The sequence below is a fragment of the Sapajus apella genome, unplaced genomic scaffold, assembly GCF_009761245.1.
Source record: "Sapajus apella isolate SASKATOON/1434 unplaced genomic scaffold, GSC_monkey_1.0 scaffold46, whole genome shotgun sequence".
In the NCBI taxonomy this organism is placed as follows: Eukaryota; Metazoa; Chordata; class Mammalia; order Primates; family Cebidae; genus Sapajus; species Sapajus apella.
This window is the reverse complement of record NW_022436986.1, coordinates 19,488,835-19,516,400: the sequence shown is the minus strand read 5'-3', so window position 1 is coordinate 19,516,400 and position 27,566 is coordinate 19,488,835. Positions and strand designations below refer to the sequence as shown.

General features: G+C 51.5%; 1 protein-coding gene across 9 annotated transcripts in view; it reads right to left on the bottom strand.

Annotated features, from left to right (window-relative positions):
* Nucleotides 1-27,566, bottom strand: part of RGS3 (regulator of G protein signaling 3) — a 131,666-nt gene that overhangs the window by 73,992 nt on the left and 30,108 nt on the right. For 5 of the 9 annotated variants that reach the window (XM_032240433.1, XM_032240430.1, XM_032240432.1 and 2 more), the window contains 10 exons: nucleotides 27,165-27,225; nucleotides 25,972-26,062; nucleotides 25,323-25,378; nucleotides 18,166-18,247; nucleotides 17,218-17,323; nucleotides 16,055-16,406; nucleotides 15,099-15,138; nucleotides 9,195-9,391; nucleotides 6,579-6,662; nucleotides 818-929 (listed from right to left, as the gene is read on the bottom strand). In XM_032240433.1, coding sequence (XP_032096324.1) covers nucleotides 818-929; nucleotides 6,579-6,662; nucleotides 9,195-9,391; nucleotides 15,099-15,138; nucleotides 16,055-16,406; nucleotides 17,218-17,323; nucleotides 18,166-18,247; nucleotides 25,323-25,378; nucleotides 25,972-26,062; nucleotides 27,165-27,225 — 1,181 coding nt within the window. Of the gene's footprint in view, nucleotides 1-817; nucleotides 930-6,578; nucleotides 6,663-9,194; nucleotides 9,392-15,098; nucleotides 15,139-16,054; nucleotides 16,407-17,217; nucleotides 17,324-18,165; nucleotides 18,248-18,594; nucleotides 19,931-22,070; nucleotides 22,787-25,322; nucleotides 25,379-25,971; nucleotides 26,063-27,164; nucleotides 27,226-27,566 lie in introns of those variants that run through there. The other 4 variants (XM_032240435.1, XM_032240444.1, XM_032240436.1 and 1 more) reach the window with 4 other exon arrangements.

Here is a 27,566-nt window from a genome sequence, read left to right as displayed (position 1 = left end):
TTGCACACAGCCAGGAAGCTTTCCTGGAGCAAAACCTGCCAACACAGAACTCTTTCGCTGGGTAACATTTTCCTCCCTGCCCGTCACCCGTCCTCAAACAGGTCTGTTGTTGTTTTTACGATCTGAGAGAGGAAACTGAGCCGCTCTCAGCAGAGACCTCAGGCGCCAAACCAAACCCGACAGATACTCCCAGCTGGCTTCCCATTCCACGAGTGGAGGAGGGCATGGTGGGAAGCTTGGGTTAGAAATTCCCTCCACGCTCCCACACTCGCCTGAGCCCTGGCGGCTTGGGCTCCGCAGGGCCATGCAGCTGGGTAGAGCAGAGTTTCAGTCTCTGTCCCCCGATCTGTGGGGTGAGTGTGGTGGCAACAAGCACTTATTGGGCACCCGGTCTGGGCCAGGCACTTTGCATTTATGATCTAGCTTAATCTTCACAGCAATCTCCTGAGATACGATTTTTATTCCTATTTACACAGGAGAACACAGGCTCAGAGAGGCTGAGTAAAGTGCCCACAGTCATTCCAGTACGGAGGGACAGGGTCAAGATTTGAACACAGGTCTGTCTGAATCCAAAGCTCCTGCTCCCGCACTCCATAGTCTCTAGAATAGGAAGCTCCCTGAAAAAGCTCAGGTATATCGGAAGGCTTGCCAGCGTAAAAGGAATGCCGGTGTCTGAGACCCACACGTCCATGGATAGAGCCCAGCAGCACACACTCCAATGACCTACGGATGGCTGGCCAGAGCCCAGAGGGCTGCCCAGAGCAGTGGGACTGGGGCAAGCTGAGAAGGGCTCTGGGAGCCTGGAGCATCTGCTTACCTTCCTGCAGCTTCACACTCTGGAGGTAGAGGGGGTTCCTCAGGACGTTGCAGCGGCCAGGCTCGTCCTCCTTGGTGAAGAGCAGCAGGTCCGAATAGGCAAACAGTGTCACCTGGGTTGACAGAGAGCAGACAGAACTGGCTACTGTGGTGTCCTCTGGAGGCTGGGGGCCACAACCTGCCCAGGTAACGCATCCTCATCATCTCACTCGGAACCAGGAGCAGTGCTCAGTACGGCCTCAGCCAAGGGCAGACATGACCTGCAGTCAAGATGGCCCCATCGCCCTCCAGTTTTCTATACTTCCACTCCTCAAAGTAGGAAATAGCAAACAGAAGGGGGAAAGTGGCCCTTACCTTCCATGGCAGCTGATCTCTGCAAGCCTCTCCACAGCTGCCCCAGCCCTACCTCTCTGACCAAATGCCCCTAGAGTCTCCAGCCCAGCACCAGGGGCTCAGAGCCAACCTTAAGCTGTAAGATTTTTGTATTTGCTTTTATTCTGCTGTAAGTATCTGGCTGAAAGAGCACTGGACTTGGGAGTCAGAAGTCAGGAGGCTCCTATAACAGCTCTGCCACTAACTGGCCATGAAAAAATTGGCTTAAACCCCATAACCCCTTCAGTTTTCTCACCAGTCCAAAACAAAGAACAGTGTAATCTTTGGCATTATAGGATCTGTAATGCCAGAAGAGTCCCTGCCTGGCGTTCTTACAGGATCCTTCCACAAGCTCTTTGCAGGCTGAGTAAAGCACCACACAATGTGAGCTAATATTACCAAATTCCTTGCGGATAAGTTTAACTGCATTAATGAGAAATCAGTTCAAGAAAAAGCCAGTTACTTACACTCTAGTACAGACATGGACATTGCTTTTATCTCTTTTACGCATTAGCTGCTCCAAAAATAAAGGCAAAGGCTATTCTTAGATATTATAGGTAAACCAACAGGCACGCTCAGCATATTTTTATGCTAAGAAAATCCACTTGATCCTGTAATGCCACTAAAGATTACACTGTTCTTTGTTTTGCAAATCCTGCAGTGGCCTTTATTCAAAAGCAATAAAATCCAATTTTAGATTCGCCAAAGAAAACAAAATGCTATGAATTATGTGAACTTCCCTTTGAGGTATCACAAACCTGACACCTTGTATCTTCTGAAGGAGAACCAGCCAGAAGGGCTTGGCATGCACTGAAAGGCACTGTGAGTGTGTGTTGGACTGTTGGTGACATTTAAAAAGCCAACAGGTTGACATTCGGCTATCAACCTGTTAAAGATGACCCCACAGCCCCACTTCTGAGACTCTATGCTACAGAAATATTTACAAGGAGATACAAATATGAACATAAAGGATGTTCTCATCAGTATTTTTGTAATTTAAGAAAAGAAAATAGGCCAGGTGCAGTGGCTCATGCCTATAATCCCGGCACTTTTGGAGGCCGAGGTGGGGGGATCACGAGGTCAGGAGCTCGAGACCAGCCTGACCAACATGGTGAAACCCCATCTCTACTAAAAATACAAAAATTAGCTGGGCGTGGTGGTGCACACCTATAATCCCAGCTACTCAGGAGGCTGAGGCAGGCGAATCGCTTGAACCCCGGAGGTGGAGGTTGCAGTGAGCCGAGATCGCTCCACTGTACTCCAGCCTGATCAACAGAGCGAGATTCCTTCTCAGAAAAAAAGAGAAGAAAATAACATAAACACTCATTGAGAGAAGATGAATAAAATAAATTATGCTACCTTCATATGGCAGAATTTCATGCAACTATTAAAAAACAAAGTAGAGCTACGTGGGCAGAAATAGAAATCGGTCTATCATAAATCAAAATAGTGCAATGTGCAAAAATACCTAGCATAGAATCCAATTTTGTAAAACAAAACGATAAATTTCTCTATATTTATACATTTTAAAAATAGCTAAGATGAAAAAAAAATAGCTAAGATGTCACACTCCTCACTCTGGGCAGTGGGGTTTTAACTCATACATTTTGATTTAATGTGTATTATTTTACAATTACTGTTACTTTTGTACTTTAAAAATATAGAATATATATCAAAGGACAACTTAGCTTCTTGAGTGTAGCACAGACACAGAGGCTGCAGAGACAACAGGGGGTCATCCTTGAAGGAGCTCTCAGGGGCGCTGGGTTCTCCAATGGGGCCCAAACATGAAGACTCCAGAACCTTGGGCTATAAGGCACCTTGGCAATAACCCTATCCCTTCCCACCACAGCCCTGTCTCAATGCAGCCCCAGGTAAACCTCTATGTGTTGAACGCTTACTCTCTGCTCAGTGGATACTCACTTGTAAATAACACCATTACCCTCATTTACAGATGAGGACCCTAGAGCTCAGAGAAGTTAAATGCCCTGCCCATGGCCACAGAGCCAGGGACCATTACCCAGATCCGGCTCTCACTATACAGAGAGGTAGCAGCATGCCTATAGCTGTTCAGTTCCTGAATGCGAAAGAATCCAGGGACCAAAGAAGAGGAGCAAATGAGGAAAAAATAATAATAATTAATAATAATAATAATGTTAAGAGAGGAGGGGAAGAAAATGATCCAAGAGCTCAGAAAGAGTCAAGGAGTTGGTTGTCTGAGAAGACCTCAAAGTCTGAGCAATGGAAAGAAGGCTGTAAACTAGCCAGAAACACAATGAAAACCCTCAGGGTTCCACAAAACGTGTCCCTGACTCAAGGGAAATCTGGCAGTCACCTCCAGACCCAGAGGGAGGCTGGCAGGAGAAGGGCTAGAGCCGACAATCTACCAGGAGCCTAGAAAGTTAAAAACAACAACAACAAAACAGCCCAGGCCCAGAGAGGGGTGGAAGTAGGGCAAGTGGGAGGAGCCACCAGCAACTGGAGAGGAACCGTGAGCAAGGTGAGAAAAAGGCCCAGGCCACCACTCCGGCCCAGATTCCCAGGGCTGAGAATATGGTCTAGACAGGAAGTGATTAAGGCATGAATGAAAAATTTCCCAAAGGTTGGGTCAGGGAAAGGGCAGAGCTGGCACACAGTGGGAGGCAGAGCAGAGGGGCATGTGTGCCAGGGAGGGCAGGTAGACTCCCCCATCTCACCAGCACCACCAGGGGCCACGGCAGCCCATGAGAGAAGGATGCTCATCTCCATGGCCCAATCACCTGCTGCTTTCCACAGCAGGCCACGAGTGTCACCCGGTATCTTCTCCACACTTGCTCCAAGGACACATCTGATTTTCCAAAGGGTCAGAATTGAGGGATCACTTAGTAAGGTGGTCCTTACCACTTGGAGGATGGTTTCTCCCAAGTGGCCCTAATCAAGCCTCTTCTTAGGAATCTGACCTAAGGGCAGGGTTTGCCGAAAAGACCTTGGTGCCTTAGTTAATGGTAAACTCCATGAGTCAGTGTGTAAAGTGAGGGTGTGTCTGTCTTGTGCTTCATGGTATTCCCAGAACCTCCCACAGGGCCTGGCGACATTGTAGATGCTCAGTCACTATTGTTACAATGTATAAATGAAACTGCTCCAAAATGCCCCATAGACCTCAGGGCACATTAATCAAGTCTATGACTTCTGGAAGGGGATGTGATGAGGGTATTTCATGGTGTGGGACTGGATCAGCTCAAAGATGTTAGCAAACTTGAGCATGCCCAGAGAAGTGATGGGACAAAGAACCAAGGAGGAACATTCCACAAATAAAGATTTCTGTTGAGTGTAAGGGAGAACTCTCTGCAATTTAAGCCTCTCCGGTAACAAAACCACTGCTTTAAGGCGCTGCCCTAGAAGATTCAAGAACCAGTCAGAAAACCATTTAACTGGAAAGTTGCAAGGAAGCAATTAGAATGGATGACTCCTGAATGCCTAACCAACACTGAGATTCTATGAATTTACTCAAATCCCTCTTTGTTTGTTTGTTTGGTGTCAGTAACATGATAGGGTACCCAGATCTGTACATTTGGTTGCTATCATGCTTCAAGAAAAATGAATATATTAATATTTATTTTACTTGTCTTCAAATTGCTTCCTTTAATCTTCAAGACAAAGGGAAAGAAGTCTCTTGGTTCTAAGGCTCCAGAGACCCATAGGCAGGGTCTTCTGGACAAATTGCAACTATCACAAGTCTATGGCTTCAGCTTGTGTTCCTTAGTTTGTCTTTATGCAGACATGCCAGAAGCAGTGTGGGGTGATGGAAAGCATCACTGAGCCAGAGAGACCCAACTGCTAATCCCTCCTCCATCCCTTGCCAGCCCGGAGACTCTTGGGTCCCAGTGAATCTCACTGGAGCCTCAGTTGCCTCAACAACAGAGTGGGGACAATTGTGTGGGGGTGCTGGAAGAGCTAATTGGAATCAAGTATGTAAAATGCATACAGAATGAGGATACACAATAAGTGCTCGATGTTTACAGATCCAAGGGTAATTGGAAAAACAAAATAGTGAATTTAGACTTACTTATATGTTTCAGGGTGGCTACCGTCTCTAACTGGCTTCTTATGAGTCTGATAAATTTATGGCCACACCTCAATTTCTGACCCTTGGACACCTGACCTAGCTCCACCACACTCTCATTCACCAAACATAGCTCCGAGTGACTTCTCATCCCTAAAACTTAAATCTCTCCCAAGAGATGAAGTTTTACTCCCACTTAGACAATTCAGAAGACATGCAAAGATTTTTAAATTCCCAAAGTTTGCGAAGTTCCCAAGAAGAGGTTCAGAAAAGAGGAGGTCCAGAAATACAGTAGGCAATAGCAAGCGGCGGAAGTGAGCATGGACTTCCCCCCAGGGCACACCCTTGAAAAAGGCAATGTGCATTTGCAATAGATGAGTTTCAGTCTCCTGGTTTAAAAAACAAAACCAACCTCCTGCCTCAGCTGCAGTCACACAAAGTGTCCTAGAAGGCTGAGGTTTAAAGGTCCCTAGAGACCAATCTCTGACCCTGGCCTTACTGCGTCAAATACACACATACCTACTGCTCAGATGGGAAGACTGAGGAAGAAGGAAGAAGTCACATGTGAGTCAGCAGCAGAGCTGGGTCTTGATATAGACTACCTATCTCCAAGTTTCCTGATCTTTCCACTACCCCAAGCTCCCCCTCGACTCAGCCAAGGCAGCTCTGCATTGGGGCCTGATCTGCAGAGAACCTGTGCCCCTCACCCCATGGCCCCAGGTAGCCAGGGCAGAGCCCAGGGCTCCAACTTCGGTGCCCAAGTAGTTTTAAGCTCAGAGACTGAACTGACCAGCTCTGGGGATTGTGTGGATGAATGAAGTTCTCCCAATTAGAGAAAAGCATCCCAGGCCAGCTCCCAGGAAGAGTGGCACAGCTCCCATGTCAGCACCCTGTTGGCAGAGCTAGGACCCAGGCAAAATCATAGACTCATCTCTCAGAAGAGGATGTGGGATTTGGGTTAATACGGGCCCAGAAAATCTCAGGTAAACTCATGCTGGTCTAAAAATCCACTTTGGCTAACAGCTTTACTCTTCCCACCGCTAAAGTCACTCCCCCCGGCCGGGGTAAACTGCCATCTCTTCTGCTCCCGAGAAGGTTGGGTAAACAATGGGGTGTCTTTAGTGGCCGGGTAAACTTTCTAACCATCAAAGAAGGATTCAATAGCTTTGAAAGGATATGTACAAGAAAAAGCTTTGCTAGAGAGAGTGGAGGGGTCCTTTTCTGGTCTCCTCTAGGCTGAAACTGTACAATTCTAAGACACTCAGGAAGAGACCAAAGTGAGGGGCCTAGAGGATGCCAATGAAGCCCACCCAGAGAGCCCCCTAAGAAACACGGGTGAAAGTCTTACCTGGGAAGCCTTGTTCCTCCCTTCATACAGCAGCAGCTCCTCTGACAGCAGGAGGGTTCGGGCAGGGTTACAGAGATCTAGAGGCTGGAAATAAAGCAGGCTGAGTGGGCAGTTCAAAGAGGCCGGGTGAGGACTGGGGGGAGGAAACAGCAGCTTGTCAAAGCCAGCCACAGAGAACTCTCTGACCTGAGAGAAGACTGTCAGCCCGCCGCCGACCCGAGAACCCATACACCCCCTCATACCCAAGATGGAAACAGAAAGACAGATGCTGCTGTCCTGTGGAACTGTTGCTGCCACCTTCCCCATCAACCCTCCCGGTGACAGCTACATGCACTGACAGGAAGTCTAACCACAGGCTTAGGGCCTCCACGGTCCTCAGCCCCAGCTCCCTCCCCAACTGCACTGGGCTCCTGGGCCCTCCCAGCCTCCACCATCCCCCATCTATCCTGTTCATGCCTCACAGGACTAGGAGGCATCCTGAGAGCCACATGCCAAGAGATTCGGTCACTCGAGTCCCTTCAAGGCCAGGCCAGGCCCTGCTCTGCATTCGTAGCACACTTGAACGGACTGTCTCCTTCTCAGCCAATCCCCCAAGGGTCAGTTCTCACCCAAACCTTACCCTACCCCATCACCTTATCCAGCCCAGCCCAGAGGAAGCTCCCTAAGCTCTGGATTACCCAGCAGGACTTGTCCTTATGACCGTGTATTTCTAACATGGCTTCTAAGTACATGAGATCAAGCAAGTTGCTTGAAGAAAGATCATGAAACAAACAGCAAGCCGGGCCTGAAATCCCAGCTACTTGGGAGGCTGAGGTGGAAGGATCATTTGAGGCCAGGAGCTCGAGGTTACAGTGATCTATGATCATACCACTGCACTCTAGCCTGGGGAACAGAGTGAGAGACTGTATCTTTTAAAAAAGTAGTTTCTTATACAAATATTAAAATAAACATGAAAATTAGACACAGGCCAGGTGCAGTGGCTCATGCCTGTAATCCCAGCACTTTGGGAGGCCAAGGTGGGTGGATCATCTTAGGTCAGGAGTTTAAGACCAGCTCAGCCAACATGGTAAAACCCCATCTGTACTAAAAATACAAAAAATTAGCCAGGCATGGTGGTGGGCACCTATAATCCCAGCTACTTGGGAGGCTGAGGCAGGAGAATCACTTGAACCCAGGAAGCGGAGGTTGCCGTTAGCCAAGATCGCACCATTACACTCTAGCCTGGGCAACAAGAGTGAAACTCCATCTCACAAAAAGAAAGAAAATTAGACATTGTAGATGCCAAGAACTTTGTATCACGTGCCAAGAAAGGGAAGAAACCAACAGAAAGGCCAAGGCCAGGCCCTGCCAACAGAGCTGTCTAAGGAGAGGCATGTGACCTCCCAGAGATGTGTGACATCCTAAGTATGCCTACTAAACAGTGACAGGTCCACACTGGGATGCCAGAGAGATAGAAGAGACAAAGGCAGAAATGAAGCCCTTGGGGCCAAGCCACATTTATGCTGCTGATGAGGCGATAAACCATTAGAATCTTCCTGCAAAACAATTTGTCAATATGTGTAAAGAGCCTTTAAAATGTTTATGACCCATAACCCAGTCATTTCCCTCTCAGGCATCTCTCCCAAGGAAAATAGTCAGAGAGGCAATCCATGCGCAAGGATTTTCATCACAGGGTTATTTACAATAGCAAAAGAGTAGGCAGAAGTATCTCAATTCAGAACTGGTTAGAGTATACCCATATAATAGAAGAGTGTGTAACCCCCATGAAACACAGAACATTTAATGGTATAGGAAAGGTTCATGCTATAATTTTCATTTTAAAAAGGCAACACGATATAAAATATAGAATAAGATCTGGTTTTAATGTGGATATGCACACAGAAAAGATGCTGAAATGTTCACACTGTCATATCTGGGCGATGGAATAAATAAAGGTTATTTTTAAAGAGGAGAGATAAATGGGGAGGAAAAGCGGGAAGAAGAGGAGGCTGGAGTGTGGTGTTATGATCATAGCTCACTGTAACCTCGAACTCCTGGCCTCAAATGATCCTTCCACCTCAGCCTCCCAAGTAGCTGGGGTTTCAGGCCCAGCTTGCTGTTGTTTCATTATCTTTCTTCAAGCACCTTGCTTGACGTTGGAGAATAAGAGAGATATAGTGAATCGCAGGCCACCAGTGAATACGGGCCAAACATGTTTGCAGAGACCAGGGAGACAAGATAAGGCACAGACCCCAAGGCCCTCTCTCCCTCAGTTGTTTCCAAATAGAAAAACCACTGGGTGAGCCAGGGAGCCTCGGCAAACAGGCCCTGTGACATGGCAACAAGCAGCTGGAGTGCACCTGCCCTGTCCCCAGAGAAAGGGGAGGCGAGGTGGGGGAAGGAGAGGATCCTCTCCTTGCTGGGCTCCCCGGCCCTCACTTTCTCCTGTATATCCCCCTGGAAATCTCCACTCCCTCAGTATAAGCCCCCAGAATTCTGTGCATATAAAGCTACTCATCTTTCCCAAAACAGGGCCCTCAGTCCTGGGATAAGGCATCATCCTTGAGTCCTGGGGCAAGGGCCCTCCTCTTTCTCACTTCTTCCTGAGGGAACCCTTAGGACCAGCCATAGGCTCACCTGAACAAAGACGGGGAACACCAGGACTTTGGGGGCCAGGGTGACGTAGGTGCCATAGCTTGAGTGCGTGGCGTGCGGCCTCATGACCGGGCAGTTTTGGTAGTTCCCGTGGCCCTTCATGGTCTGCACCGTCTTCATCAGCCGGGACTTCTTCCCTAGGCCCGTGTAGGACTTCCCTTTACTGGGACTCCCTGATTCTGTGAAACAGAGATGGGGGACGATGAGGCACTTCCATCACTCTTGCAAAGGTGTTCCCTCTGTAGAAACAGGGGACATGGACTCATTCCATCAACAACCACTTACTGAGCAGCTACTTCGTGCCAGGCCCTGTGCACGATGCTGAAACACAGGGAGGTCTCACATGGGTTCGGGTCTCAAGGAATTCCCTCGCACTCTAGTGAGAGACATTGGCATGTAAGCAAGCAAGTCCAGGGCTAGCACAGCACTGGGAACTACCAGCTATGATGCAGACAGCGCACTCCACCTGCTGACCCAGGCCCCAGATCAGACTTTCCAGTTTGGCCTCACATTTTTAAAAAGCAAGAAATCGCCTGTAATCCCAGCACTTTGGGAGGCCAATGCGGGCAGATCACCTGAGGTCACGAGTTCAAGACTAGCCTGGCCAACATGGTGAAACCCCATCTCTACAAAAAAAACAAAAAATTAGCTAAGAATGGTGGTGGACGCCTATAATCCCAGCTACTGGGGAGGCTGAGGCAGGAGAATCACTTGAACCTGGGAGGTAGAGGTTGCAGTGAGCTGAGATGGCACCATTGCCTTCCAGCCTGGGCAACAAGAGCAAAACACCATCTCAAAAAAAAAAAAATCACTCATATTTGAAAAATCAGAAGTCCTGGCCTCACTGAGCCTACAGTCCCACGTGGAACAATCAGTTGGAGCAGAGTGGTCACCAATCTGTGTGGCAGGGCATGCACTCTCCTCACCAGACCCCCACACCATTCCCACCACTCCCTGCACAAGCTCAGCCCAGCCCAGCCTGCTTTCTCCCTCCCAGCCCCACAAAGATCCACTCCCTGCTGCAGCAGCAGCAGCAGAGACTAAAGGCCATCCCAGGATGTACTGGAGTCCTCCCTCTGTAACCAAGGAAGCTACAGCAGCCTGGCCCACTCCAGTCAGTCTAGAACAAGGAGTAGCACTTGCTGCCCCAGGTCACAGTAAAGCGCACAAGCTCTGAAGCCAGGTGGCCGTGCTCAAATCCTGCTCTCCCGCTTACCAGCTTGGTGAGCTTGGGCAACTTATTTCACCCTGAGAGTCCTGGTTTCCTCAACTGTAATAACAGTGCCAAGCTCACTGGGTTACAGTAAGGATTAAACGAAATACTCTAAGTGAAGTTTTTAGAACAGTGCCTGGTACCCAGTAAGTGTGTGATAAAAGTTAGCTGCTAACTTATTCTTTTTTCGTGATTGTGATTTCTCCACTTGGAAAAGCAAGTTTGGAAGTCAGGTGTCCCGTAGGACTCTGGGAATCTCAGGCTCCACTGCATCCAGGAGGTACTCCGGCCTGGCCACCAACTCACAAATCATTCTAATCATAAGGAGAGAGAGAAAAAAACAGAGAAACAAGGCCACCCCCAGGGAGGAGAGCAGAGGCTGCAATGGCAGGGGGTCCCTCTTTAAGGGGACACTGATGGACACACACCCTCACCCTGAATATCCCGTCCAGTGGGCAGAGGGACAAAACACAGTTGCTAAAAAGTCAGGGGTTCCTGGACCAGGCAGGTAGGAGGGGAACTCCAGAGCAGTCAGGCTCCACATACTCCTGGGTCCCTTCTAAGACATTCCTGCTACCGCATGGGCAACTACCAGGTCCTCACAGACCTGGGTGCCCAGCCTGGGCCCTGGGTGCAGTCCTCCCTCTGCCACTAGCAGCCCTGGCAGTGAGGGGGGAACAGGTGGCCTGACCTCAGCTATACCTCAGGGAAGCTCCCCACCAACACACACCCACAGCCTCGGAGGAAAAACTCAGCTCAGAAGGTTTCACACTTGCTTCCTCCTCCCACCCCGTGCCCCTTCCTGCCGAGCAAGGTGAGAAAAACAAGTTGACTCCCCCCATACCCCTGACAAGTGACCACTGATCACAGACAAATCTGGGGGCAGCGTTCTAACCATGATAACTCAAACCACTTCCTGCCTCTTCTGTGAGTCATGTAGAGAGGGGCAGAATGAGCATGAGCCCAACTCTGTTCCAACTGATCGTTCCACGTGGGATTGCGGGCTCAGCGAGGCCAGATCTTCTCATTTTTCAAATATGAGCGATTTCTTGCTTTTTAAAAGCATGAGGCCAAACTGGAAAGTCTGCTCCGGAGCCTGGGTCAGCAGATGGAGCGTGCTGGCTCCGTCACAGCTGGTGGTTCCCAGCGCTGTGCTAGCCCCGGACTTGCTTGCTCACAGGTCTCTCACTAGAGTGCAAGAGAATTCCTTGAGGATGGGCACCAGAGAAGCAGACACAAGGAAGACGTCACATAGCTCCTTGTCTGATCTGGCCCCACACATCAGCCCCAGGGGGGTGTGCACTGCCAGGCCCTGGACTCTTTGCTTAAAGCACCATCCTGAGTGTCAAGATCCTCACTGAATTTGAGTTGGATGAGACACCCGAGTTGGGTCACTGATTTTCCAAGTCACAAATAGTCTGTGTGACCCTGAACAGCTTTCTTCCTCCTCTGAATGAAAGTCTTCTCCACTGGGAAGTAGAAATGATACTGATTGCTGCCTTGCTTGCCCTAGGGCCAGTGGAAGGCTCACACAAGAGACCAGATAGGAAAAAGCTTGGGGGATTGTACCACAGTGTGAGTAGTCAGGGGATTATCACAAACCCTACGCCTCCAAGTAATCCACTTAATAGGGCTAGTAGATGATAGGCAGGGCTGCTGGGGCTCAAACTGTGCTGTGAGTGAAACCCCATAGCCAGCCTGGATCTAGACAGCCTAATTTAAAATGGCCAAGCCTAGAGCAGAAAGGCAAAACCACGCAGGACTGACAAGCAAGGGAGTGGAGCAAAATAGACCAAAATTAAAGATGGATACCATTTGTGGATGCCAAAATCTGGGTCCTGGGACCCCAGTCTCTGACTTCTCAAAAAATTGATTTCTTCCCTTCTCTAACCCAGGAGCCCAGGGCTGTCACAGAATCCTTACCTAGGGCCTCACCTAAGGCATCAGACTCGTAAGTCGGCTCAGCTCCATTTTGCAGACAAGGAAACTGAGGCTTAGAATGGTAGGGTGACTGATCATTTGGCCAGTAAATTATACAAGCCAGGATCAATCCAACCTATGCAGCAGTCATGCCCTCTTGCCCAATCTCCACCCACCCCTGGATAATATGTGGCCAGTGGGAGGGGCTTTGCAAAACTGTTTTTTTGTTTTTGTTTTTTTCAGAACAGTCCAGCTTGCAACCCAGTTACTGAAGCTCTGCGAAGGCAAACTCATTTACTTGCCACCTGCTACCAATGTCTGGTCCAAACCCCCCACATCACACTTTTTTCCTCTAATACCTGCTTCGCTGACCAAATACAGTAATTACACGGCTTTGCTCCCAGATTCTGAGGCGAGCCCTGGCAGCCACCCTGCCCTGGCAGTGGCGAATCTGAGGCTGGGTCACCTTTACAGGGCAGGGACAATGCTAAGGGCACCAGCAGCCCTGGGGAACATGCCAACCACAGCCGGGCAGGCACTCCAGGCTCCGGAAGGGCACCAGACCCTATTCAACTCAGGATGGCTTAACCCTCCCTCCTATTCAACTCAGGATGGGCCAACACTCCTGAAAGGCTATCTCTTGGCAGCCCAGCCAGAGGAGGGGGACTGAGAAGCTGGCACCCTGGTGACAGGCTTCCTTAACCTCTAGACAACCCCAAGTGTGCTTAAGGGAAATTGTGCGCCCTGAATTTCACCCGTTCCTCTGAACCCCAGAACTGTGAGCTACAAAGACTTGATCCCTGATAAAGAGCAAAGATTCGTTATTATGATGAATACGTAAAGTAAGTTCAAGATCTTAATATAATGGATTCAGAGAGCTACCATGGTTACTAATATCATCATCACCTCGTTACTTGTCCCTTTCCCCACGGCTTAGATGACTGTGCCCTTGCTGACTTACTATGTATTATACTCTCAGAGAGGACCGAAACATGGATACAGGCTGGGAACACAGCAGGGAGACACAGAGGTACCTCTCAAACCGATAAGGAATCAACCCCAGACACCGGCCTGTGCGCACGGGCCCCCCTGCAGGCAGCACACCTCTCCAGACCCCTCTTCCATGACCAGATTCCAAAGCCTTAGAGGCAACCCGAGTCATTCTCCTTCAGTCAGTCACACAACCAAAATTCTACTGAGTATCTGCCATCTGCCCTGGATCCTGTACTGGACCTACGGAAAGGAGCCAGGCCCAGGCCTGGACCCGCATGAAGTCCCTACTCAGCAGCGGCAGATCCACTCTAACTTCATGTGCCAACAAAAGCTTTTTAAGAACTCGTCGTCGATGGAATACTACTCAGACATAAAAAGAATGAATTAACAGCATTTGCAGCAACCTGGATGAGACTGGAGACTCTTTTTGTAAATGAAATACCTCAGGAACGAAAAAACCAAACATCGTATCCTCTCACTGATATGTGGGAGCTAAGCTATGAGGACACAAAGGCCTAAGAATGATACAATGGACTTTGGGGACTTGGGGGGAAGGGTGGGAGGAGGGAGAGGGATAAAAGACTACAAATAGGGTGAGTATATACTGCTCGGGTTATGGATGCACCAAAATCTCACAAATTACCACTAAAAATCTTACTCATGTAACCAGATACCACCTGTATCCCAATAATCTATGGAAAAATAAAATTTAAAAAAAATTCATCATTGAATTACTATCAGACTCATTCCCCAAAGGAACACAGATTCATTTCCAACTGACCAGGCTCAACTGCCCAAATGCCGCAGACCGGAGAGAATGAAGGTGTCTTCCATCAGGGTCCCTGAGCCTGAAGGGAGCCCTTTAAAATCACAGAAGGCACAAGCACTTTCCCAGCTACGCTCTATAAGCATCACCTTCACAGAACTGAGAGGGGAGCAGCAAGGAAGCAAGTCCGCGAGTGGCTATGCAAGAGCCACTGTCAAGGAAGGAGGTCCAGACACCAGCTGGACTTCTGAGTCAAAGCTCTCTGGCAGGCACTCGAAGGGTCTCAAGGGTCGCCCAGCCAGCTTCAGCCTCAAGACTGATATGTCAGCCTTCCTGGGAGAAGAAAGTGGTTTGGAGCTCAGCTTCCATCTCTGGCCAGGATTTAAAAGCCAAAAGAGAAGAATCCATCCAGCAGCAGAGACGTCTGTGCACTTCAAAGACAGTGACCCTCTGTATAGCACCTCTCAGTGTGCAGGCAACTACTCATAATCAGTCTCTCATGGAATCCTCCCAACAACCCTCTGAGGTAGGAATTATTGACCCCATTTTATAAATGAAGAAACTGAGGCTCAGTGAGGGGACATGACTTGCTCAAAGTCACATAGCTAGAACTCCAACTTGAGACTGCCCAGCTCCAAGCTCCATGACTCCCTTCCATGCAAGCCCGACCACGTTGCCTCTGGCACCTATATATATCGGTTGCTCAGTAAAATTGGATGAATCTCAATTGAATGCCTGAGTCCTGGACACTCTGTCTCTTAAATTGCCCTGATAAGACCCCCCTCTCTCCTCATTTCTGGCTTCAAGAAAGAAAGACACTGGTTCCATGAGGGAGAAAAGGTGCCATGTGGAAAGGGAGTCTGTGTCGATAGCCTAAGTGACCTTGACTCCATTGGAAAGGCCTCAGAACACAGAGGCAGAGGCTGGGCCAGGCCTCAGCTGACCCCTGCTGTCTCTCTGAGCTAGGAGAGCACAGCAGCAGCCGTAGACTCACCTTCGGGGATGGTATCCTCCTGGTACACAGGCCGGAGCAGCTGCAAGGGAAAGACAGGAGAACCACCTCAGCCCCAGGAGCAGGGCAGGACAGCCCCCAGGAGGCTGCTGGACACGGGGACCCGAGGGAGAGGAAGTGGGGCACCTCAGGGCACAAGAGAAAAACAGCAGTTCTGGTAACCAGCTGAGGGAGGAGGCTGGGAGGGAACACAAAATCCCAGAATATTAGAGTTGAAAGAGGCTTTATGGGTCATGAAGTCTAACTCCTTGGCAAGTCCCCAACTTCCTCTATAGCAGCTCGTTCCAAAGTGCATTCCGTGGAACATTAGAATGGTGAGATGATACCAACCACACCCTAAAGGGTGCCCCCATCAGGCAAGTCCGGGAAATTCAGTGTTAAACCAGGTTACACCACTTGCCGTAGTACAGGATGCCAGCCCAGGGCACACTGTGAGCCTCTCATAGGCTACTTTGCATTGGGAATTTCCTAGATGAGGAAGAGAGTATGGGATATGTCTCAGCATTATTTGAGACAGAGCACCTTTTTCCCAGAATATCTCAGGGGACTGTCTGAGGGAGTGCACTCCTTCATCCCACCATGCAATCAGGCGGTGTCTGCCTTCACACTTCCTGTAATGGGGACTCACTACCAACCAAGGCAGCCCATTCCACTGGGAAAAAGCAAAGGCTGGTAGAAAGTTCTTCCTTCTGCGAGTTGAAATCTTCCAGCCTGTGCATGCCCTGGTCTTGGATCTGTGCCCTGAGGCCACAGAGACCCATCTGTCCTCCCCACCATGAACAGCCTTACAGAAGCCAGAGGTAGCACATACTCCATCTCCTTGCCCAACATCACAGCCCCTCGTGGGCTCCTCATCACACAACTTTGAGTCTTCAAGTCTTCCCGGCCTCCCACAGGGACCCAATGCCCTTCACCTTCCCCACACCAACTGTCCATACCTGGCTCCCAGGGTTCAGCGGGGCCAGGATGATGTAGTTGGGGTCGGTGGAGGCAGTGGCACGGGACAGTGCAGGCAGGGTATGCTGGCTCCCGCTCTTGGCCACCTCGGTGTAGCGCTCCCAGCCGCCGAGCAGCAGCCCATCAGAGCTGTCACATACCAGGTGGCAACTGTGGCGCTGCTCGGGCCGTGCCTGGGCCCCATGGGTGCAGTTCTTCTCCCGTTTGTTGGGGGGTGAAAGGAGGTCATGTGTTGACTTGCAGGAGGCCCGCCGCAGGACCCCGCCGTCTGGTCCCGGCTTGACCTGGGGGACCATGCGCCACACAAGCAGGATAATCTCACTGTGGCAGCTCCTGGAAGGAAGGTGGGGGATCACACAGAGAGGTTGAGTCTAGGAAAAACCAGTATCAGCCAGAGTGGGGGCCCGCAGGGCAGAGAGGATGATGGATCGGGTGGGGAAAGAGGAGGCAGACGCTGGGGAGAAGCCTCTAGTGTCAGGGCAGGAAGGGATGCAAGAGGCCATTTAAAGAAGAGACAGCAAATAGGTCACCTAGGTCAATTCCTATTGACTGGCAGTGGCTGAGAAGGACCCTGAGGCCAAGGCCAGGTTCAGCAGGAAAGAGTTCCATACTCAATCCATGATGCTTGTCATAAGCAAGATATAAGCAAGTAAAGCAAGCAGGTCACCTAAGGGCAAGCCCTCATCTAGTTATTCCAGAAGTAGACCTAAAATGGGGCCATGGGGGTTTTACCCCAAGGGACCAAAATTCGGGAGACTCCAACAATTTCAAGAATAATATTTTAATTGTGCAATTGAAACATTTGCAACATCTTCATGTCCTTAAATAACAAATGGACTTAGCTCTTAGGTAGCAGAAATAATTAGCTAAAGCAGAAAGCAATGCCCTGGTGCCCAGTCCTGAGCCACAGAGTCTGAGAGCATCTTCCCTGATGTTTGCTCTGAAATCCAAAAGTGCTCTGAGCCTGAACCTTCAATTCTCAGGCCGAGAAACAGATTCCTTGAACAGAAAGAATTGCCTGCTCGCAGCTGGGCAAAGGAGGGAGCAGCAAGAGCTGGGCCAGGGAAGGCAGTGTGCCCAGGGCTGGGGTGGAGAGGGTGTGCTGTCAGCCCGAGGCCCCAGGTCGCCCGCTGCCCACTGTCACCGGATCTCGTGGGCCAGCTCCACACATTTCCAGTGCTCCACAGGCCTCTCGTTCAGCTGCAGCACCGTGTCCAGCTGCTGCAGCCCTGCCCGTTCTGCTGGGCCCCCTGCAGGGACAAAGAAAAGCCATTCAAGGGCCCCTGAAGCCCAAGACCCCTTCAAAGGACCTGGAGTCCTTTGCTGCCATGGTGACCTCAGACAGGGACCTTCCTTTTTCTCTAAGTTTCTTCATCTGTGAAATGAGGGACTGAACTCGGTGCCTCTCAAGAGCCTTGAAAGAAGGCACCCCTTTGCCTTTCCTCCTTCCTGCCTGCCTTGCCCTAGTGCTGGCTCACCTCTCTGTTGTCCACCCTTCCACCCAGGCCCTTACCCCTCCCCAGGGCCTCCTATCTCATTGAGAGCCTTCCCTGGGGACAGGTTCCCACACTCCATTCATTCCTTCCCTGCCAATCATTGTGCACCAACTTCATGCCCACCCCTGTGCAGGCACTGGAAACACGCTGACCACTGAGCCCTGGTTTCTGTCTTTGAGATGCTCACTCTGTGATGAAGAGAAATCTTCCTTTGTGAAAAGTAGGGAAGGCTGGCTATTTTTAAGTGCTGATCGGGCTCAGGATAGGATACAATATCAGCTTCAAACAGAGTGCACAAATGACTCTCATTTTCCCATGCAGCCATTGCTGAAAATATAGGTTTAGTTCCTGTTCAAACTGATTGGAAAACAAAATATAAAAACCTATTTTCATTTTGATAAAAACAACAAAAAAAGTGGGCATATTTTCATAAATGTCTTTCATCTATGGTCACTTAAAAATATTATTCTTTTCCTTTTGAAAAGCCAGGACACTGTGCTTCAGTCTGGGGCTCCCCTTTTGGTTCCAGCGTCTGTTCGCAAAGCCCATGTGTGTGGTGGGCAAGTGAGGCTGGCATCCCCTAGTCGTTCACTTACCGGAATCCACAGCCTGTACTCGGACCGGAGAGTCGCAGCAGATGGTGAAGCCAAAGCCATCCTTCCCCCTCGGGATGGTGATCTAGGACACAGGTCACTGCCAGTCACTGCCAGAAGTTGGAGGCTGCTGCCTCTACCTCAAGATCGAGAAGCCTGCAGACCACCCCTGACAAGAGCCACCATCCTCTCCAAGGGAACTGGAGCCACAAAGGAGCTGGTCAGCGCCTCACTGTCCCTATCTCAGCCCAGACAGCTTGAGCACTGGGTGGGCCAAGCAGGAAGGCCCAGAGCTCAGCAGGCAAACCCAGGCTGATGTGGGGAGGGCTTGGGATAAACAAGGTCTTAGAAAGGCAAACCTTGCCCTCCTGAGCCCCAGCAGCCCCAGCCCTTGACCCAAGAGCCCACCAGCACTGCATGACTCAGCCTCACCTCTGATCCACTGTTTGCCTGGCTCCCTTCTTCCTTTCTCACAGAGGTTCACCGAGCATTAGCCTGGGGCTGGCCTTGTGCTAAGGGTCCAAAGACAAGGCCAGCCTGGTCACTGGCCTCCCAGAGAACAGGGGAGGGAACACTGGGACAGACACACTCACTGTATCTCAGGCCAAGGGTCAGAAGAAGAGAGCTGGGATTCTGGGGGCCAATCCGTGGCCAGGGCCTCAAGGCATCCAGTGAGGACTCCCAGGTAAGAGGCAGGTAAGGTCACACATAGGCCTCCTGGCTGAACCTGAACTAGCCACTGACTCATATGCCTGCTGAGGCCCATGTGCTTGACAGGTCCCCAGCTCCTACTTTCAGAAGTCCATGAGAGGCCTTGCCATCTGGATGCTCTTTTCAAACCAGCACACAATTATTGAGCTCCTACTGCATGCCAGGCTCTGCGGACGTACAGAGGCATGCAGCCTTGGTCTCTGGCTCCCAGAGGAGCACAATGGTATACAAACTTCTCCAGAGCAAAGCAGGGCACAGCGGGCACTAGAGCAAAGCAGGAAGACTGGGCCATTCTCAGTCCTTTGTGCTCCGACTGTGGACGCCATGCTTGGCACAAGGTAGGAACTCAGCAGAAGCTCATCTAGGGATGGCAGCCTGGCAGTGTCCCTCCATGGGAGGATACAGGATGGTCTGCCAGTTCATTCCAGCTGCTAAGGCAGCACAAATCAGAAAAGGGATTCGAGGGGTTCCAAGAGACCCCCTAGAAAAAGTGGGACTTGGAGTGGGCCCTGGTGAGGCACAGGGAAGGGTGTCCCAGGCAAGTTGAGAAAGAGGCCAGCTCAGCAAGCCTGGAAAAGGTCAAGGGCGCCAGCCTTGTCAGAAGACTCTGTCTCCTTCCTTTAAGAGTTGTCTCCGCAAGACTGGGCACCTGCACCCATTCACCTGCCAACCATCCCAGGGCCAGGCATGAGGAAGGCAAACGGAGGGGGCCCAGGGTGACCACGGGCCTTGGAAGCTGCAGGGACCTCTGAGGCTCTGCTTCCCACCAGCCCTGGGCCTGGATTCAAAGCAAGTTTGTAAAACAGGAAATCTGACAGACAAGGGGAAGGGGGAGGAGGCAGGAAAATACCCCGTTCCCATAAGAATTCTGGGAAAACACGCAGCTAAGACAGGAAGAGAAAAAAATGGAAAGAAAGAAAGAAAAACAAACGCGGGTACGCGTGTGGAAAGCTGGGAGAAAGGAGCAACCACTAGTTCCCGTGCCTGCCCGAGGCCGGGGAAGACACCAGGAGCCTGGCCCCTCCATGAAACCAGCGGGGAGTTTTTGGGGGCCTCATAAGCCAACCCTCAACCTAAGCAGAAGCGAGGGTCCCAAAGCCTATCTAGTACTTCCCCACCCCTACCCCACCCAGGGCCAAAGCCCCCTGCATAGAAGACCCATCCCAGCATGCTGGGCTCTGGACGGCCAGTTCTGGGGAAGCAGCTGGAGAGTGGGGTCTAGGGAGCAGCATGCTGCAGAAAAATAGCCTCCTCCTCCCACCCAGACCCTGCATCTAAGCAGGACTGTGGGCAGGGGCCCCTCACCCTCCTGGGCACCAGTCTAAGAAGCGCCAGCCTAGATCACCATCCAAGCCAGCTGGGGGTGTGAAGGAAGGGAAGTGGAGAAAGTGCCAGGAGGCAAGCTCACCTCCTAGCTCGGAGGAAGCAGAATTACGTTCTGTCCACCATGATCACTGACGACAGCAAGAGGGCAGTGTCCAAAGAACCTGACCATTCCTGCAGCCCCGAGGGGGATGAGTACGCTCATTTTACAGACAAGGAGATAAGACCCGAAGTAAGCGCCACCCCCTCCCTCCACCCTCCCCGCTCTCAGCCCTGCTGTGACCAGAAGGTGAAGGGGGCAGCCTGCCCTGACTCCTTGGCAGCTCCTGACAGCCTGTCCTTCCTGCGGGTGGTTCTTGCTCTTTCCTGTCCAGGACAGAAACAGCCACTGCTCCCAGGTCTCACCCATGCCAGCCCCTCGTTTCTGCTCTCCTGCCTAGTTTCTGCTCCTCTGCCCTGCCTACGCTTTAATCCCCAAACGCCGCCGTGTATCAAACACCTCCTGGCTGTGCACAGCAGACACTGAGCCAGGCTCTTCACACCCATCATCCTATTCACTCCTGTGGCGCCATCTCTGGATTTCATAATCCCTGTTTTCCTGACTAGGACATAGAGGCTCAGAGATGGACAGTGACTTGCTCAAAAGCCACCGCTAAAGAGGAGCAGAGCAAGATTTGAGCTCAGACCTGATAAAAAGCTTGCTGCTCTCAATTCTGCACTGGTTTCCAGCATAGCAACCATCTTGAACTCTGAGTCCCTGAGCCCCAGGTCCAGCCCACCATTGCTCCTGGCCCCACTCTGACTGCCCGCATGCCCCATCTTCTAGCCCATAGCCCCAGGGTGACCAAGGACTTCTAGATGTCCCATCTAGTCCTCTCTCTGTCTCACCACTCTGCCATCCAGATGCTAGTATTACAGGGGCTGCTTTTCCCAGCTCCAGGAGGGCAGAGAATACAGAGTGGAGCCTTCAGGGCAGAACCTAAGAGCTGGGGAGGACTGCGGAGAGAACACTGGGTCCCCTAGCAGGCAGGTTGGGGGGGGTGCAGGTGGCCCTTCTGGGGATCTCCCTGGGACCTAACCACTGCCTATCAGAGGAGTCAGCACCCACAGTCCAGTCTGGTCATTAAAACAAATAGTAGGGCTTCTCTGTGTGATTTTTAAAATCAGAACAATTTCAGAACTCCCTTCCAGATCAGATATCACTTGCCTTCACCATCCTGGACCCCACTCCTATTTTATGAGAAAAAATGCCCCAACACAGTTCCAGAAGAGGCTCAGTGGGGGCCAATGGGATCCTCATGGCCCACTCTGCCCCCTTCCAAGACTGGAGGCTGAGAGGCCAAACCCTCGCTGTAAAGTTAGATTCCAAAGTCAAAGGAATGCTGAGCCACAGTGAGGCATCAGCGGGAGTGGGCAGGAAATTCATACGCATGTACATATACACAAAAACACGCCATCCCGCCTACGAGCACAGGCCAACACACACGCACAGAGGGCAGAATGGGCACTGCTGTCCCGTCAGAAGTAGGAAAAGTTAGCAAAAATACAAACTCCCCTCCCAGCTGCTCAGCAACCATGGCATTTTCAATCTCACACCCACAGGCCCTCCCCAAATAAAAAGAACAGAAAGCCAGCTGGATTATCTCATCAAAAACACCACCCAGCCAGCGGTTCGGACTCCACACAGACATGGGCCCTAAAGAGGCCTTGGGTCCAGGTCCTGGCTCTAAATCCTCCTCCCGATATCAAAGTGAGCCTGCAGGGAGCAGGAGGGGGCACAGGTGACCTTGTCGGGAGCAAGGTCCTGCTCAGGTGGTCCCTCCACCCCCATCCCAAACACCCCACAGCCTCCCTACAAGGGGCCAAGCACCCACCTGGCGGTAGCGGCGCTCCGAGCACACCTTGCAGAGCCCATTGAAGCGGTTCATGGCTGCGGGTCCTGCCTCAGCTGCTGCCCCATGAAAACCCAACTCTCCCCCAGCAGCGGGAGCCCGCACTGCACCCGTCAGCCTGGCATGAGCACCCTGGGAAGCCCGCCCCACAGAAGAATGGCAGGAAATCACCTCTCACCTCCCCAAGCCCTGTCTGTACTGTGTGCCTCTGCACGATAAGCCCGAAGGCTTCCTGAAACCTCAGAATGACAAGGAAGAGGGAGAGTTTTATATTAAAATTCCTGTCAACTAGTTAGTATTCCCCGGGCCCGGCGGGGAGAGGGCGCCTTTGTTCTGGCTGCATTCTCCGCCATGGGCCACTTTGTGATTCCAATGTTCTTACAAACACCCCTCACTAGAGGAGAACCCAGGCAGAAAACACAGCTGCTCTATAACAACGCCTCCTCTCCCTGCGAGTCCAGGGTCCCCACTAGAAATCCAGGAGACTACCCCAGCCTAAAGAATCCGAGGACACCTTGTGAGGGGTTGCACTCACAGACATCCATCTCAAGACAGGGGACATAAAACATTTGGAGTCTGAAGACCTGCCTGCCACTTGGAAACTACTTAAAAGTCAGTTTCGGCCAGGCACAGAGGCTCACGCCTGTAATCCCAACACTTTGGGAGGCCGAGGCAGGTGGATCACTTAGAGTCAGAGGTTCGAGACCAGCCTGGTCAATATGGTAAAGCCCTGTCTCTACTGAAAAAAATACAAAAATTAGCTGGGCATGGTGGCGGGTGCCTGTAGTCCCAGCTACTCGGGAGGCTAAGGCAGGAGAATCACTTGAACCCAGGAGGCAGAGGTTGCAGTGAACCACGATCACACCCCTGCACTCCAGCCTGAGCAGCAGAGCAAGACTCTGTCTCAGAAAAAAAAAAAAAAAAAATGTATTTGTCATTTGTACATGGAAGTGGGTTGTTGTCAGGATCTGGTGATACACGGACCATAAAGTCAAATGTGGAAAAAATTTCCAGGTCAACGGACAATCCAGCCTCCTCATCTTACTGACGAAGAAATAGGCCTGGAGAGGTTATGGTCAAACAGCAGTGCAGTGTGGGGCTAGGACCAAAACCCAGGTCCTATTTCCTGTCTGGCAGTCCCAGGATAGCATCCTGCAGAGCGGCACATGGTGAGCCCAGCCGCTTTTGCCCATCTCAGAGGGCCTGGGGAAGCCCAGCCACCCACTCAAGCCCTTGATGACAGAGGCCTCCTTGGTCCAGCCCAGCTTTGGTTGCTGTGTGACTGTGGGCAGGTCACCTCGGTTTCTGGGTCTTCATCTCCCCAACTGCACAGTGCAGGAGCTGAAGAGATGGCCTCCAGGGGCTTTCCCCCAGCCCCAACCAAGCCTCTGAAAAGCACACCCTCTTTGGTGAGTCCCACAGACATCTCTGAGTATGCAAGCTCAGGAAAATCCAGTGTACCACAGAACAAGGCCCCCAGGGGCTTGAGGCCTATGTGCAGAATCCAGCATGCAGCAGGACTTTCCACGCCACCAAGAAACCTACAGTGTTGGAGGAAGCAAACCTATGGTGTGGATGCCCATGTAATTTCCACGAATCCCTGGGGAGGCCCCCTGGTCACCACCCTCTCTGGGCTTGGCAAGTACAGAGAGAGGGGAAAAGATCTTTGCAGTTCCCCACAGAAGCCAGAGGAAAGCTTTTCAACTCCTAATGAATCCACAGAAAACAAACCTGACAAGTTATTCCTGGCAAGTTTCTCTGACTAACTCAGTCGCAACTAGACACATGTGCCAGATAAACTGAAATTACTTAAAACTGAAGTTGACACTCAGTTCCCCAGTCACACTAGCCACATTACAAGTGTCCAACAGGCACAGGTGGCAGGTGGTCACCACACTGGCCAGCACAGCTCTAGACTGCTCAATGGGCCAGGCCTTGGACAGGTCCACGGCTGTATCACAGCACCCAGCACATGGCCCAGCCCACGTAGGTGGAAATATTTAATGAATGATGAATGAGTGAATGACTTGAATCAGTGAAAGTGAAAATGTTTGGTAGACTGTAATACACCGATATTGTATAATATGTAACATACTGTTAGGAACTACAGCAACAGTCGTATATTCCCAGCTAGGCCACGCACAGGAGGCAGTGTACCACAGCACCCTAAAAAAGGCGGCTGGCCCTCACTCAGAACCTGCCTTCACCACCTGCCAGCTATGTGGCTGTGGAGAAGCCCTAACACTCTGAACCGCATGTGTCTCTCTCATCTGTGAGATTCAGAAGTGACAGCTGCCTCAGAAGGGGCAGTAAAGATTAGGTATCAGTACCTGGTACACAGGGGCTAATGAATTGCTGGGAGTTTGTTTTTCCCTCTCTCTCTCTCTCTTTTTTTTTTAATTGACACAGAGTTTAGCTCTGTTGCCCAGGCTGGAGTGCAGTGGCATGATCTTGGCTCACTGCAACCTCCGCCGCCCAGGTTCAAGTGATTCTCCTGCCTCAGCCTCCTGAGCAGCTGGGACTACAGGCATCCACCACCACGCCTGGCTAATTTTTTTGTATTTTTAGTACAGACGGGGTTTCACCATGTTGCCCAGGCTGGTCTTGAACTCCTGACCTCAGGTGATCCACCCGCCTCGGCCTCCCAAAGTGCTGGCATCACAGGCGTGAGCCACCGTGCCCAGCCAAGTAATTCCCTCTCTTAATTGTTAAAGAAAACCATAGATCCCCTGCCATACCCTGCAGAGATGGAATGAATTTTGGAGAATTCTCCCCACTCCCCTATGTGAAAAAGGCTCCTTTCCAGACTTGAAGCCCCAGTGGAGAACCCATTGGTCTCAGGCTCAAAATCACAGCTGCCCCCTGACATCAAGCAGACCTAACCTGAGAGGGTGATTCGGCCTCAGTCGCAGGGGAAGCAGGAGGCTGAGACGGCCTGTAGGAAGGGGAGGACTGAGTTTGCAGAGGCCAAAAGTTAGTAAGATCCAGATGTTCGCATTTTCAGAGGTGGGGGCCTGGCTCTTTCCCCACCCCTGCCATGATCATGGACACCCTGAGAAGAGCATTTATTTCCTATAATACACCTCAGGAAAGTCAAGAAATCATTCCTGCTGAGTGCATGACTGGCTGAGTTTCAAGCACCAAATGCTGTCCCTTTAGGAGTTTCCTGGGCCCAGGGGCTGACAAGGAGCAGATGCCGCTCCTGGAGCAATGCCCTAGCTTGTCCCCACCTACCTTTAGTTTCTCCCCATTCTCAGTGTCCCCAGCTCCTGGCATTCTCAGCAGTGGGTCTGGAAGGCAACAGAGCAGAATCAGAAAGCTACTGGTGGCACAGGAAGGCTCCCCTCCTTGGACCACCCAGAGGACAGTGCTGGGCAACAGGCTCATGGGGCTGCCCAGGGCCACTCCTGGCCTCAGGATATGAGGACACCTGAGGCTCAATCCAGACAGGAACTCAGGGGCCAGGGCTGCATGTGAGACAGGCAGAACATGAAAAGGGCCATGAAATCCATGTTCTGAGCCTTGGAGACCATAGCAGGGCCTAAACGCCCTGTCTGTAGAGGTGGGTACCCCAAGGTGAGCAAGGCAGCCTGGGGGATCCCTGAGACACGATGCTGGGAAGGAGCCATTGGGGAAGCATAAAGTACCCCATAAGCGAGGGAGCTAAACCACGTGGGGTCAGGCCGTAGACTCTCCAAGGAAACAGAGGAGGCATGGGCAAGAGGCTGCCTGCAGCCTGCACTCTAGTGGGTGCTCCTGAGAAGTCCCTGCACCTAGCAGCCTGGGTGGCAGGGGTCACCAAATACCAGGACTGATGCCACTGTGCAAGAAGGGAGGGAGGGGCAGGTCCTGGGAAGGGAGGCTGAGGTGGGTGTGCAGGCACCTCTCAGCAGCTGCAGTCGCCGTGTGGCCACCTTCAGGTGCTTGGTCCGGCCCAGGTGCTCCCCTAGGAGGTAGTACCAACCACTGATCTCCTGTCACAAGAAAAGGAATGGCATGCTCAGACACAGGAGGCAGAGACACAGGTCAGGCAGCCACCGATCCCCCTCCACTGGACACCCTCCCACAGGAGAGATAGACTCTCCAGGCTTCCTGCCCCTGAGCTGCCATGCCTGCACCTCCAGGAAGCCTTCTGTGATGTTCGGGGCAGAACTGGCTCTCCCCTCTGCTGCATTCCCATAGCCTCTTATCCCTAGAGGACAACCATCTTCTTGCCTGTCTCCCCCACTAAGTTGTGCATAGGCTCTCTGATGTGCCCCACACTATGCCTGGTATACAGTAGGAGCCATATTTGTTGACAGAAGTGAGGGAGTGAAAGAGGGATGGAGAGGCCAAAACGTCTGCATCCTGTGGCTCCTGAGCAGTCTCCACGGGGAACATCTCTTCCCAGGAGAACGAAGCCAAGGCTGCAGTCAAGAGAAGCTCTTTAGGACCCACGTGCAGGACAAAAGGGTCTTCAGCCATCTACCCCAGGACACAGAGCTACGTGGCAGGCCATACCACAGGCCACCAGGACATTTCCAGGGATGTACAAAAGGAAGTCCCTCCACCTTCCAGTTTGGGGGGGTGCAGTACAGAGTAAAAATTGATAAGGGACAAGTGACCCGGAGGGAGGATTCTCAGGTCCCAGAGTCCTCCTGCAGCCTGAAGGAAAGCTCCACAGAGGATGGTGCTGCTCACCCCATCCCTCAGCACCTGTCAGGCCCAGAAATATCAGGCCTGGTAGACATAAGAAGAGGACCCCTGGAACAGACCATGGGAGCACCTGGCCCTCCTCTTCTGGGGCTGGTCCAGGAGTGCTCTGGGCCCCAAGGGATCTGCCAGTGTCTTCAACAGCAGATGCCAGACTCAGCGCCTCCTGGGAAGACTTGGGCTGTCTAACAATGGCTCTCTGGCAAGACAAACCAAGAAGGGGACCAAAACCCTCAGCTAGGCAGGTAACAAACATAGTACTTCTATGCAGACAACCCCAGCAGGCCCCTGTCTCAGTGGGGTACCATGTCACAGAGAGAAACCCTGCCTGTACCAGCCCTGGCCCAGGTGGGATGATCCTGACAGAGCAGCCCTAGGACCCACCTTGTCCGGAGTCAGGAGAGACTTCACCCCAAAGCTCATGCAGCCAATGAGTCCACTCTGTCTGGGAGAACAATTGAGGCTGGAGTCAACGCTTTCTGTTGGGCTCTATCAGGAGGTCCATTATCAAGTATAGCATGGGTTTGCCTGTTGCACTGTAGTTTACAAAGCACTTTACCCACATCATCTCGTTTGATCTTTCTGACTGTGTGAGGCAGGCTAGAGAGGAGCTATGATCTCCATTTTACAGAGGGAAAAATGGAGACTCAGAGTTGGTCCCTTTCCCAAGATCATAGGACAAGTTCAGCACTCCCTCCACCAAACACAAAAGCTCAGAAGTACTTCATGAGTTTTAACTGCTCCAGTGCTGGGTAGATCTGAAGAGCTGGTCCCCACAGGGAACCT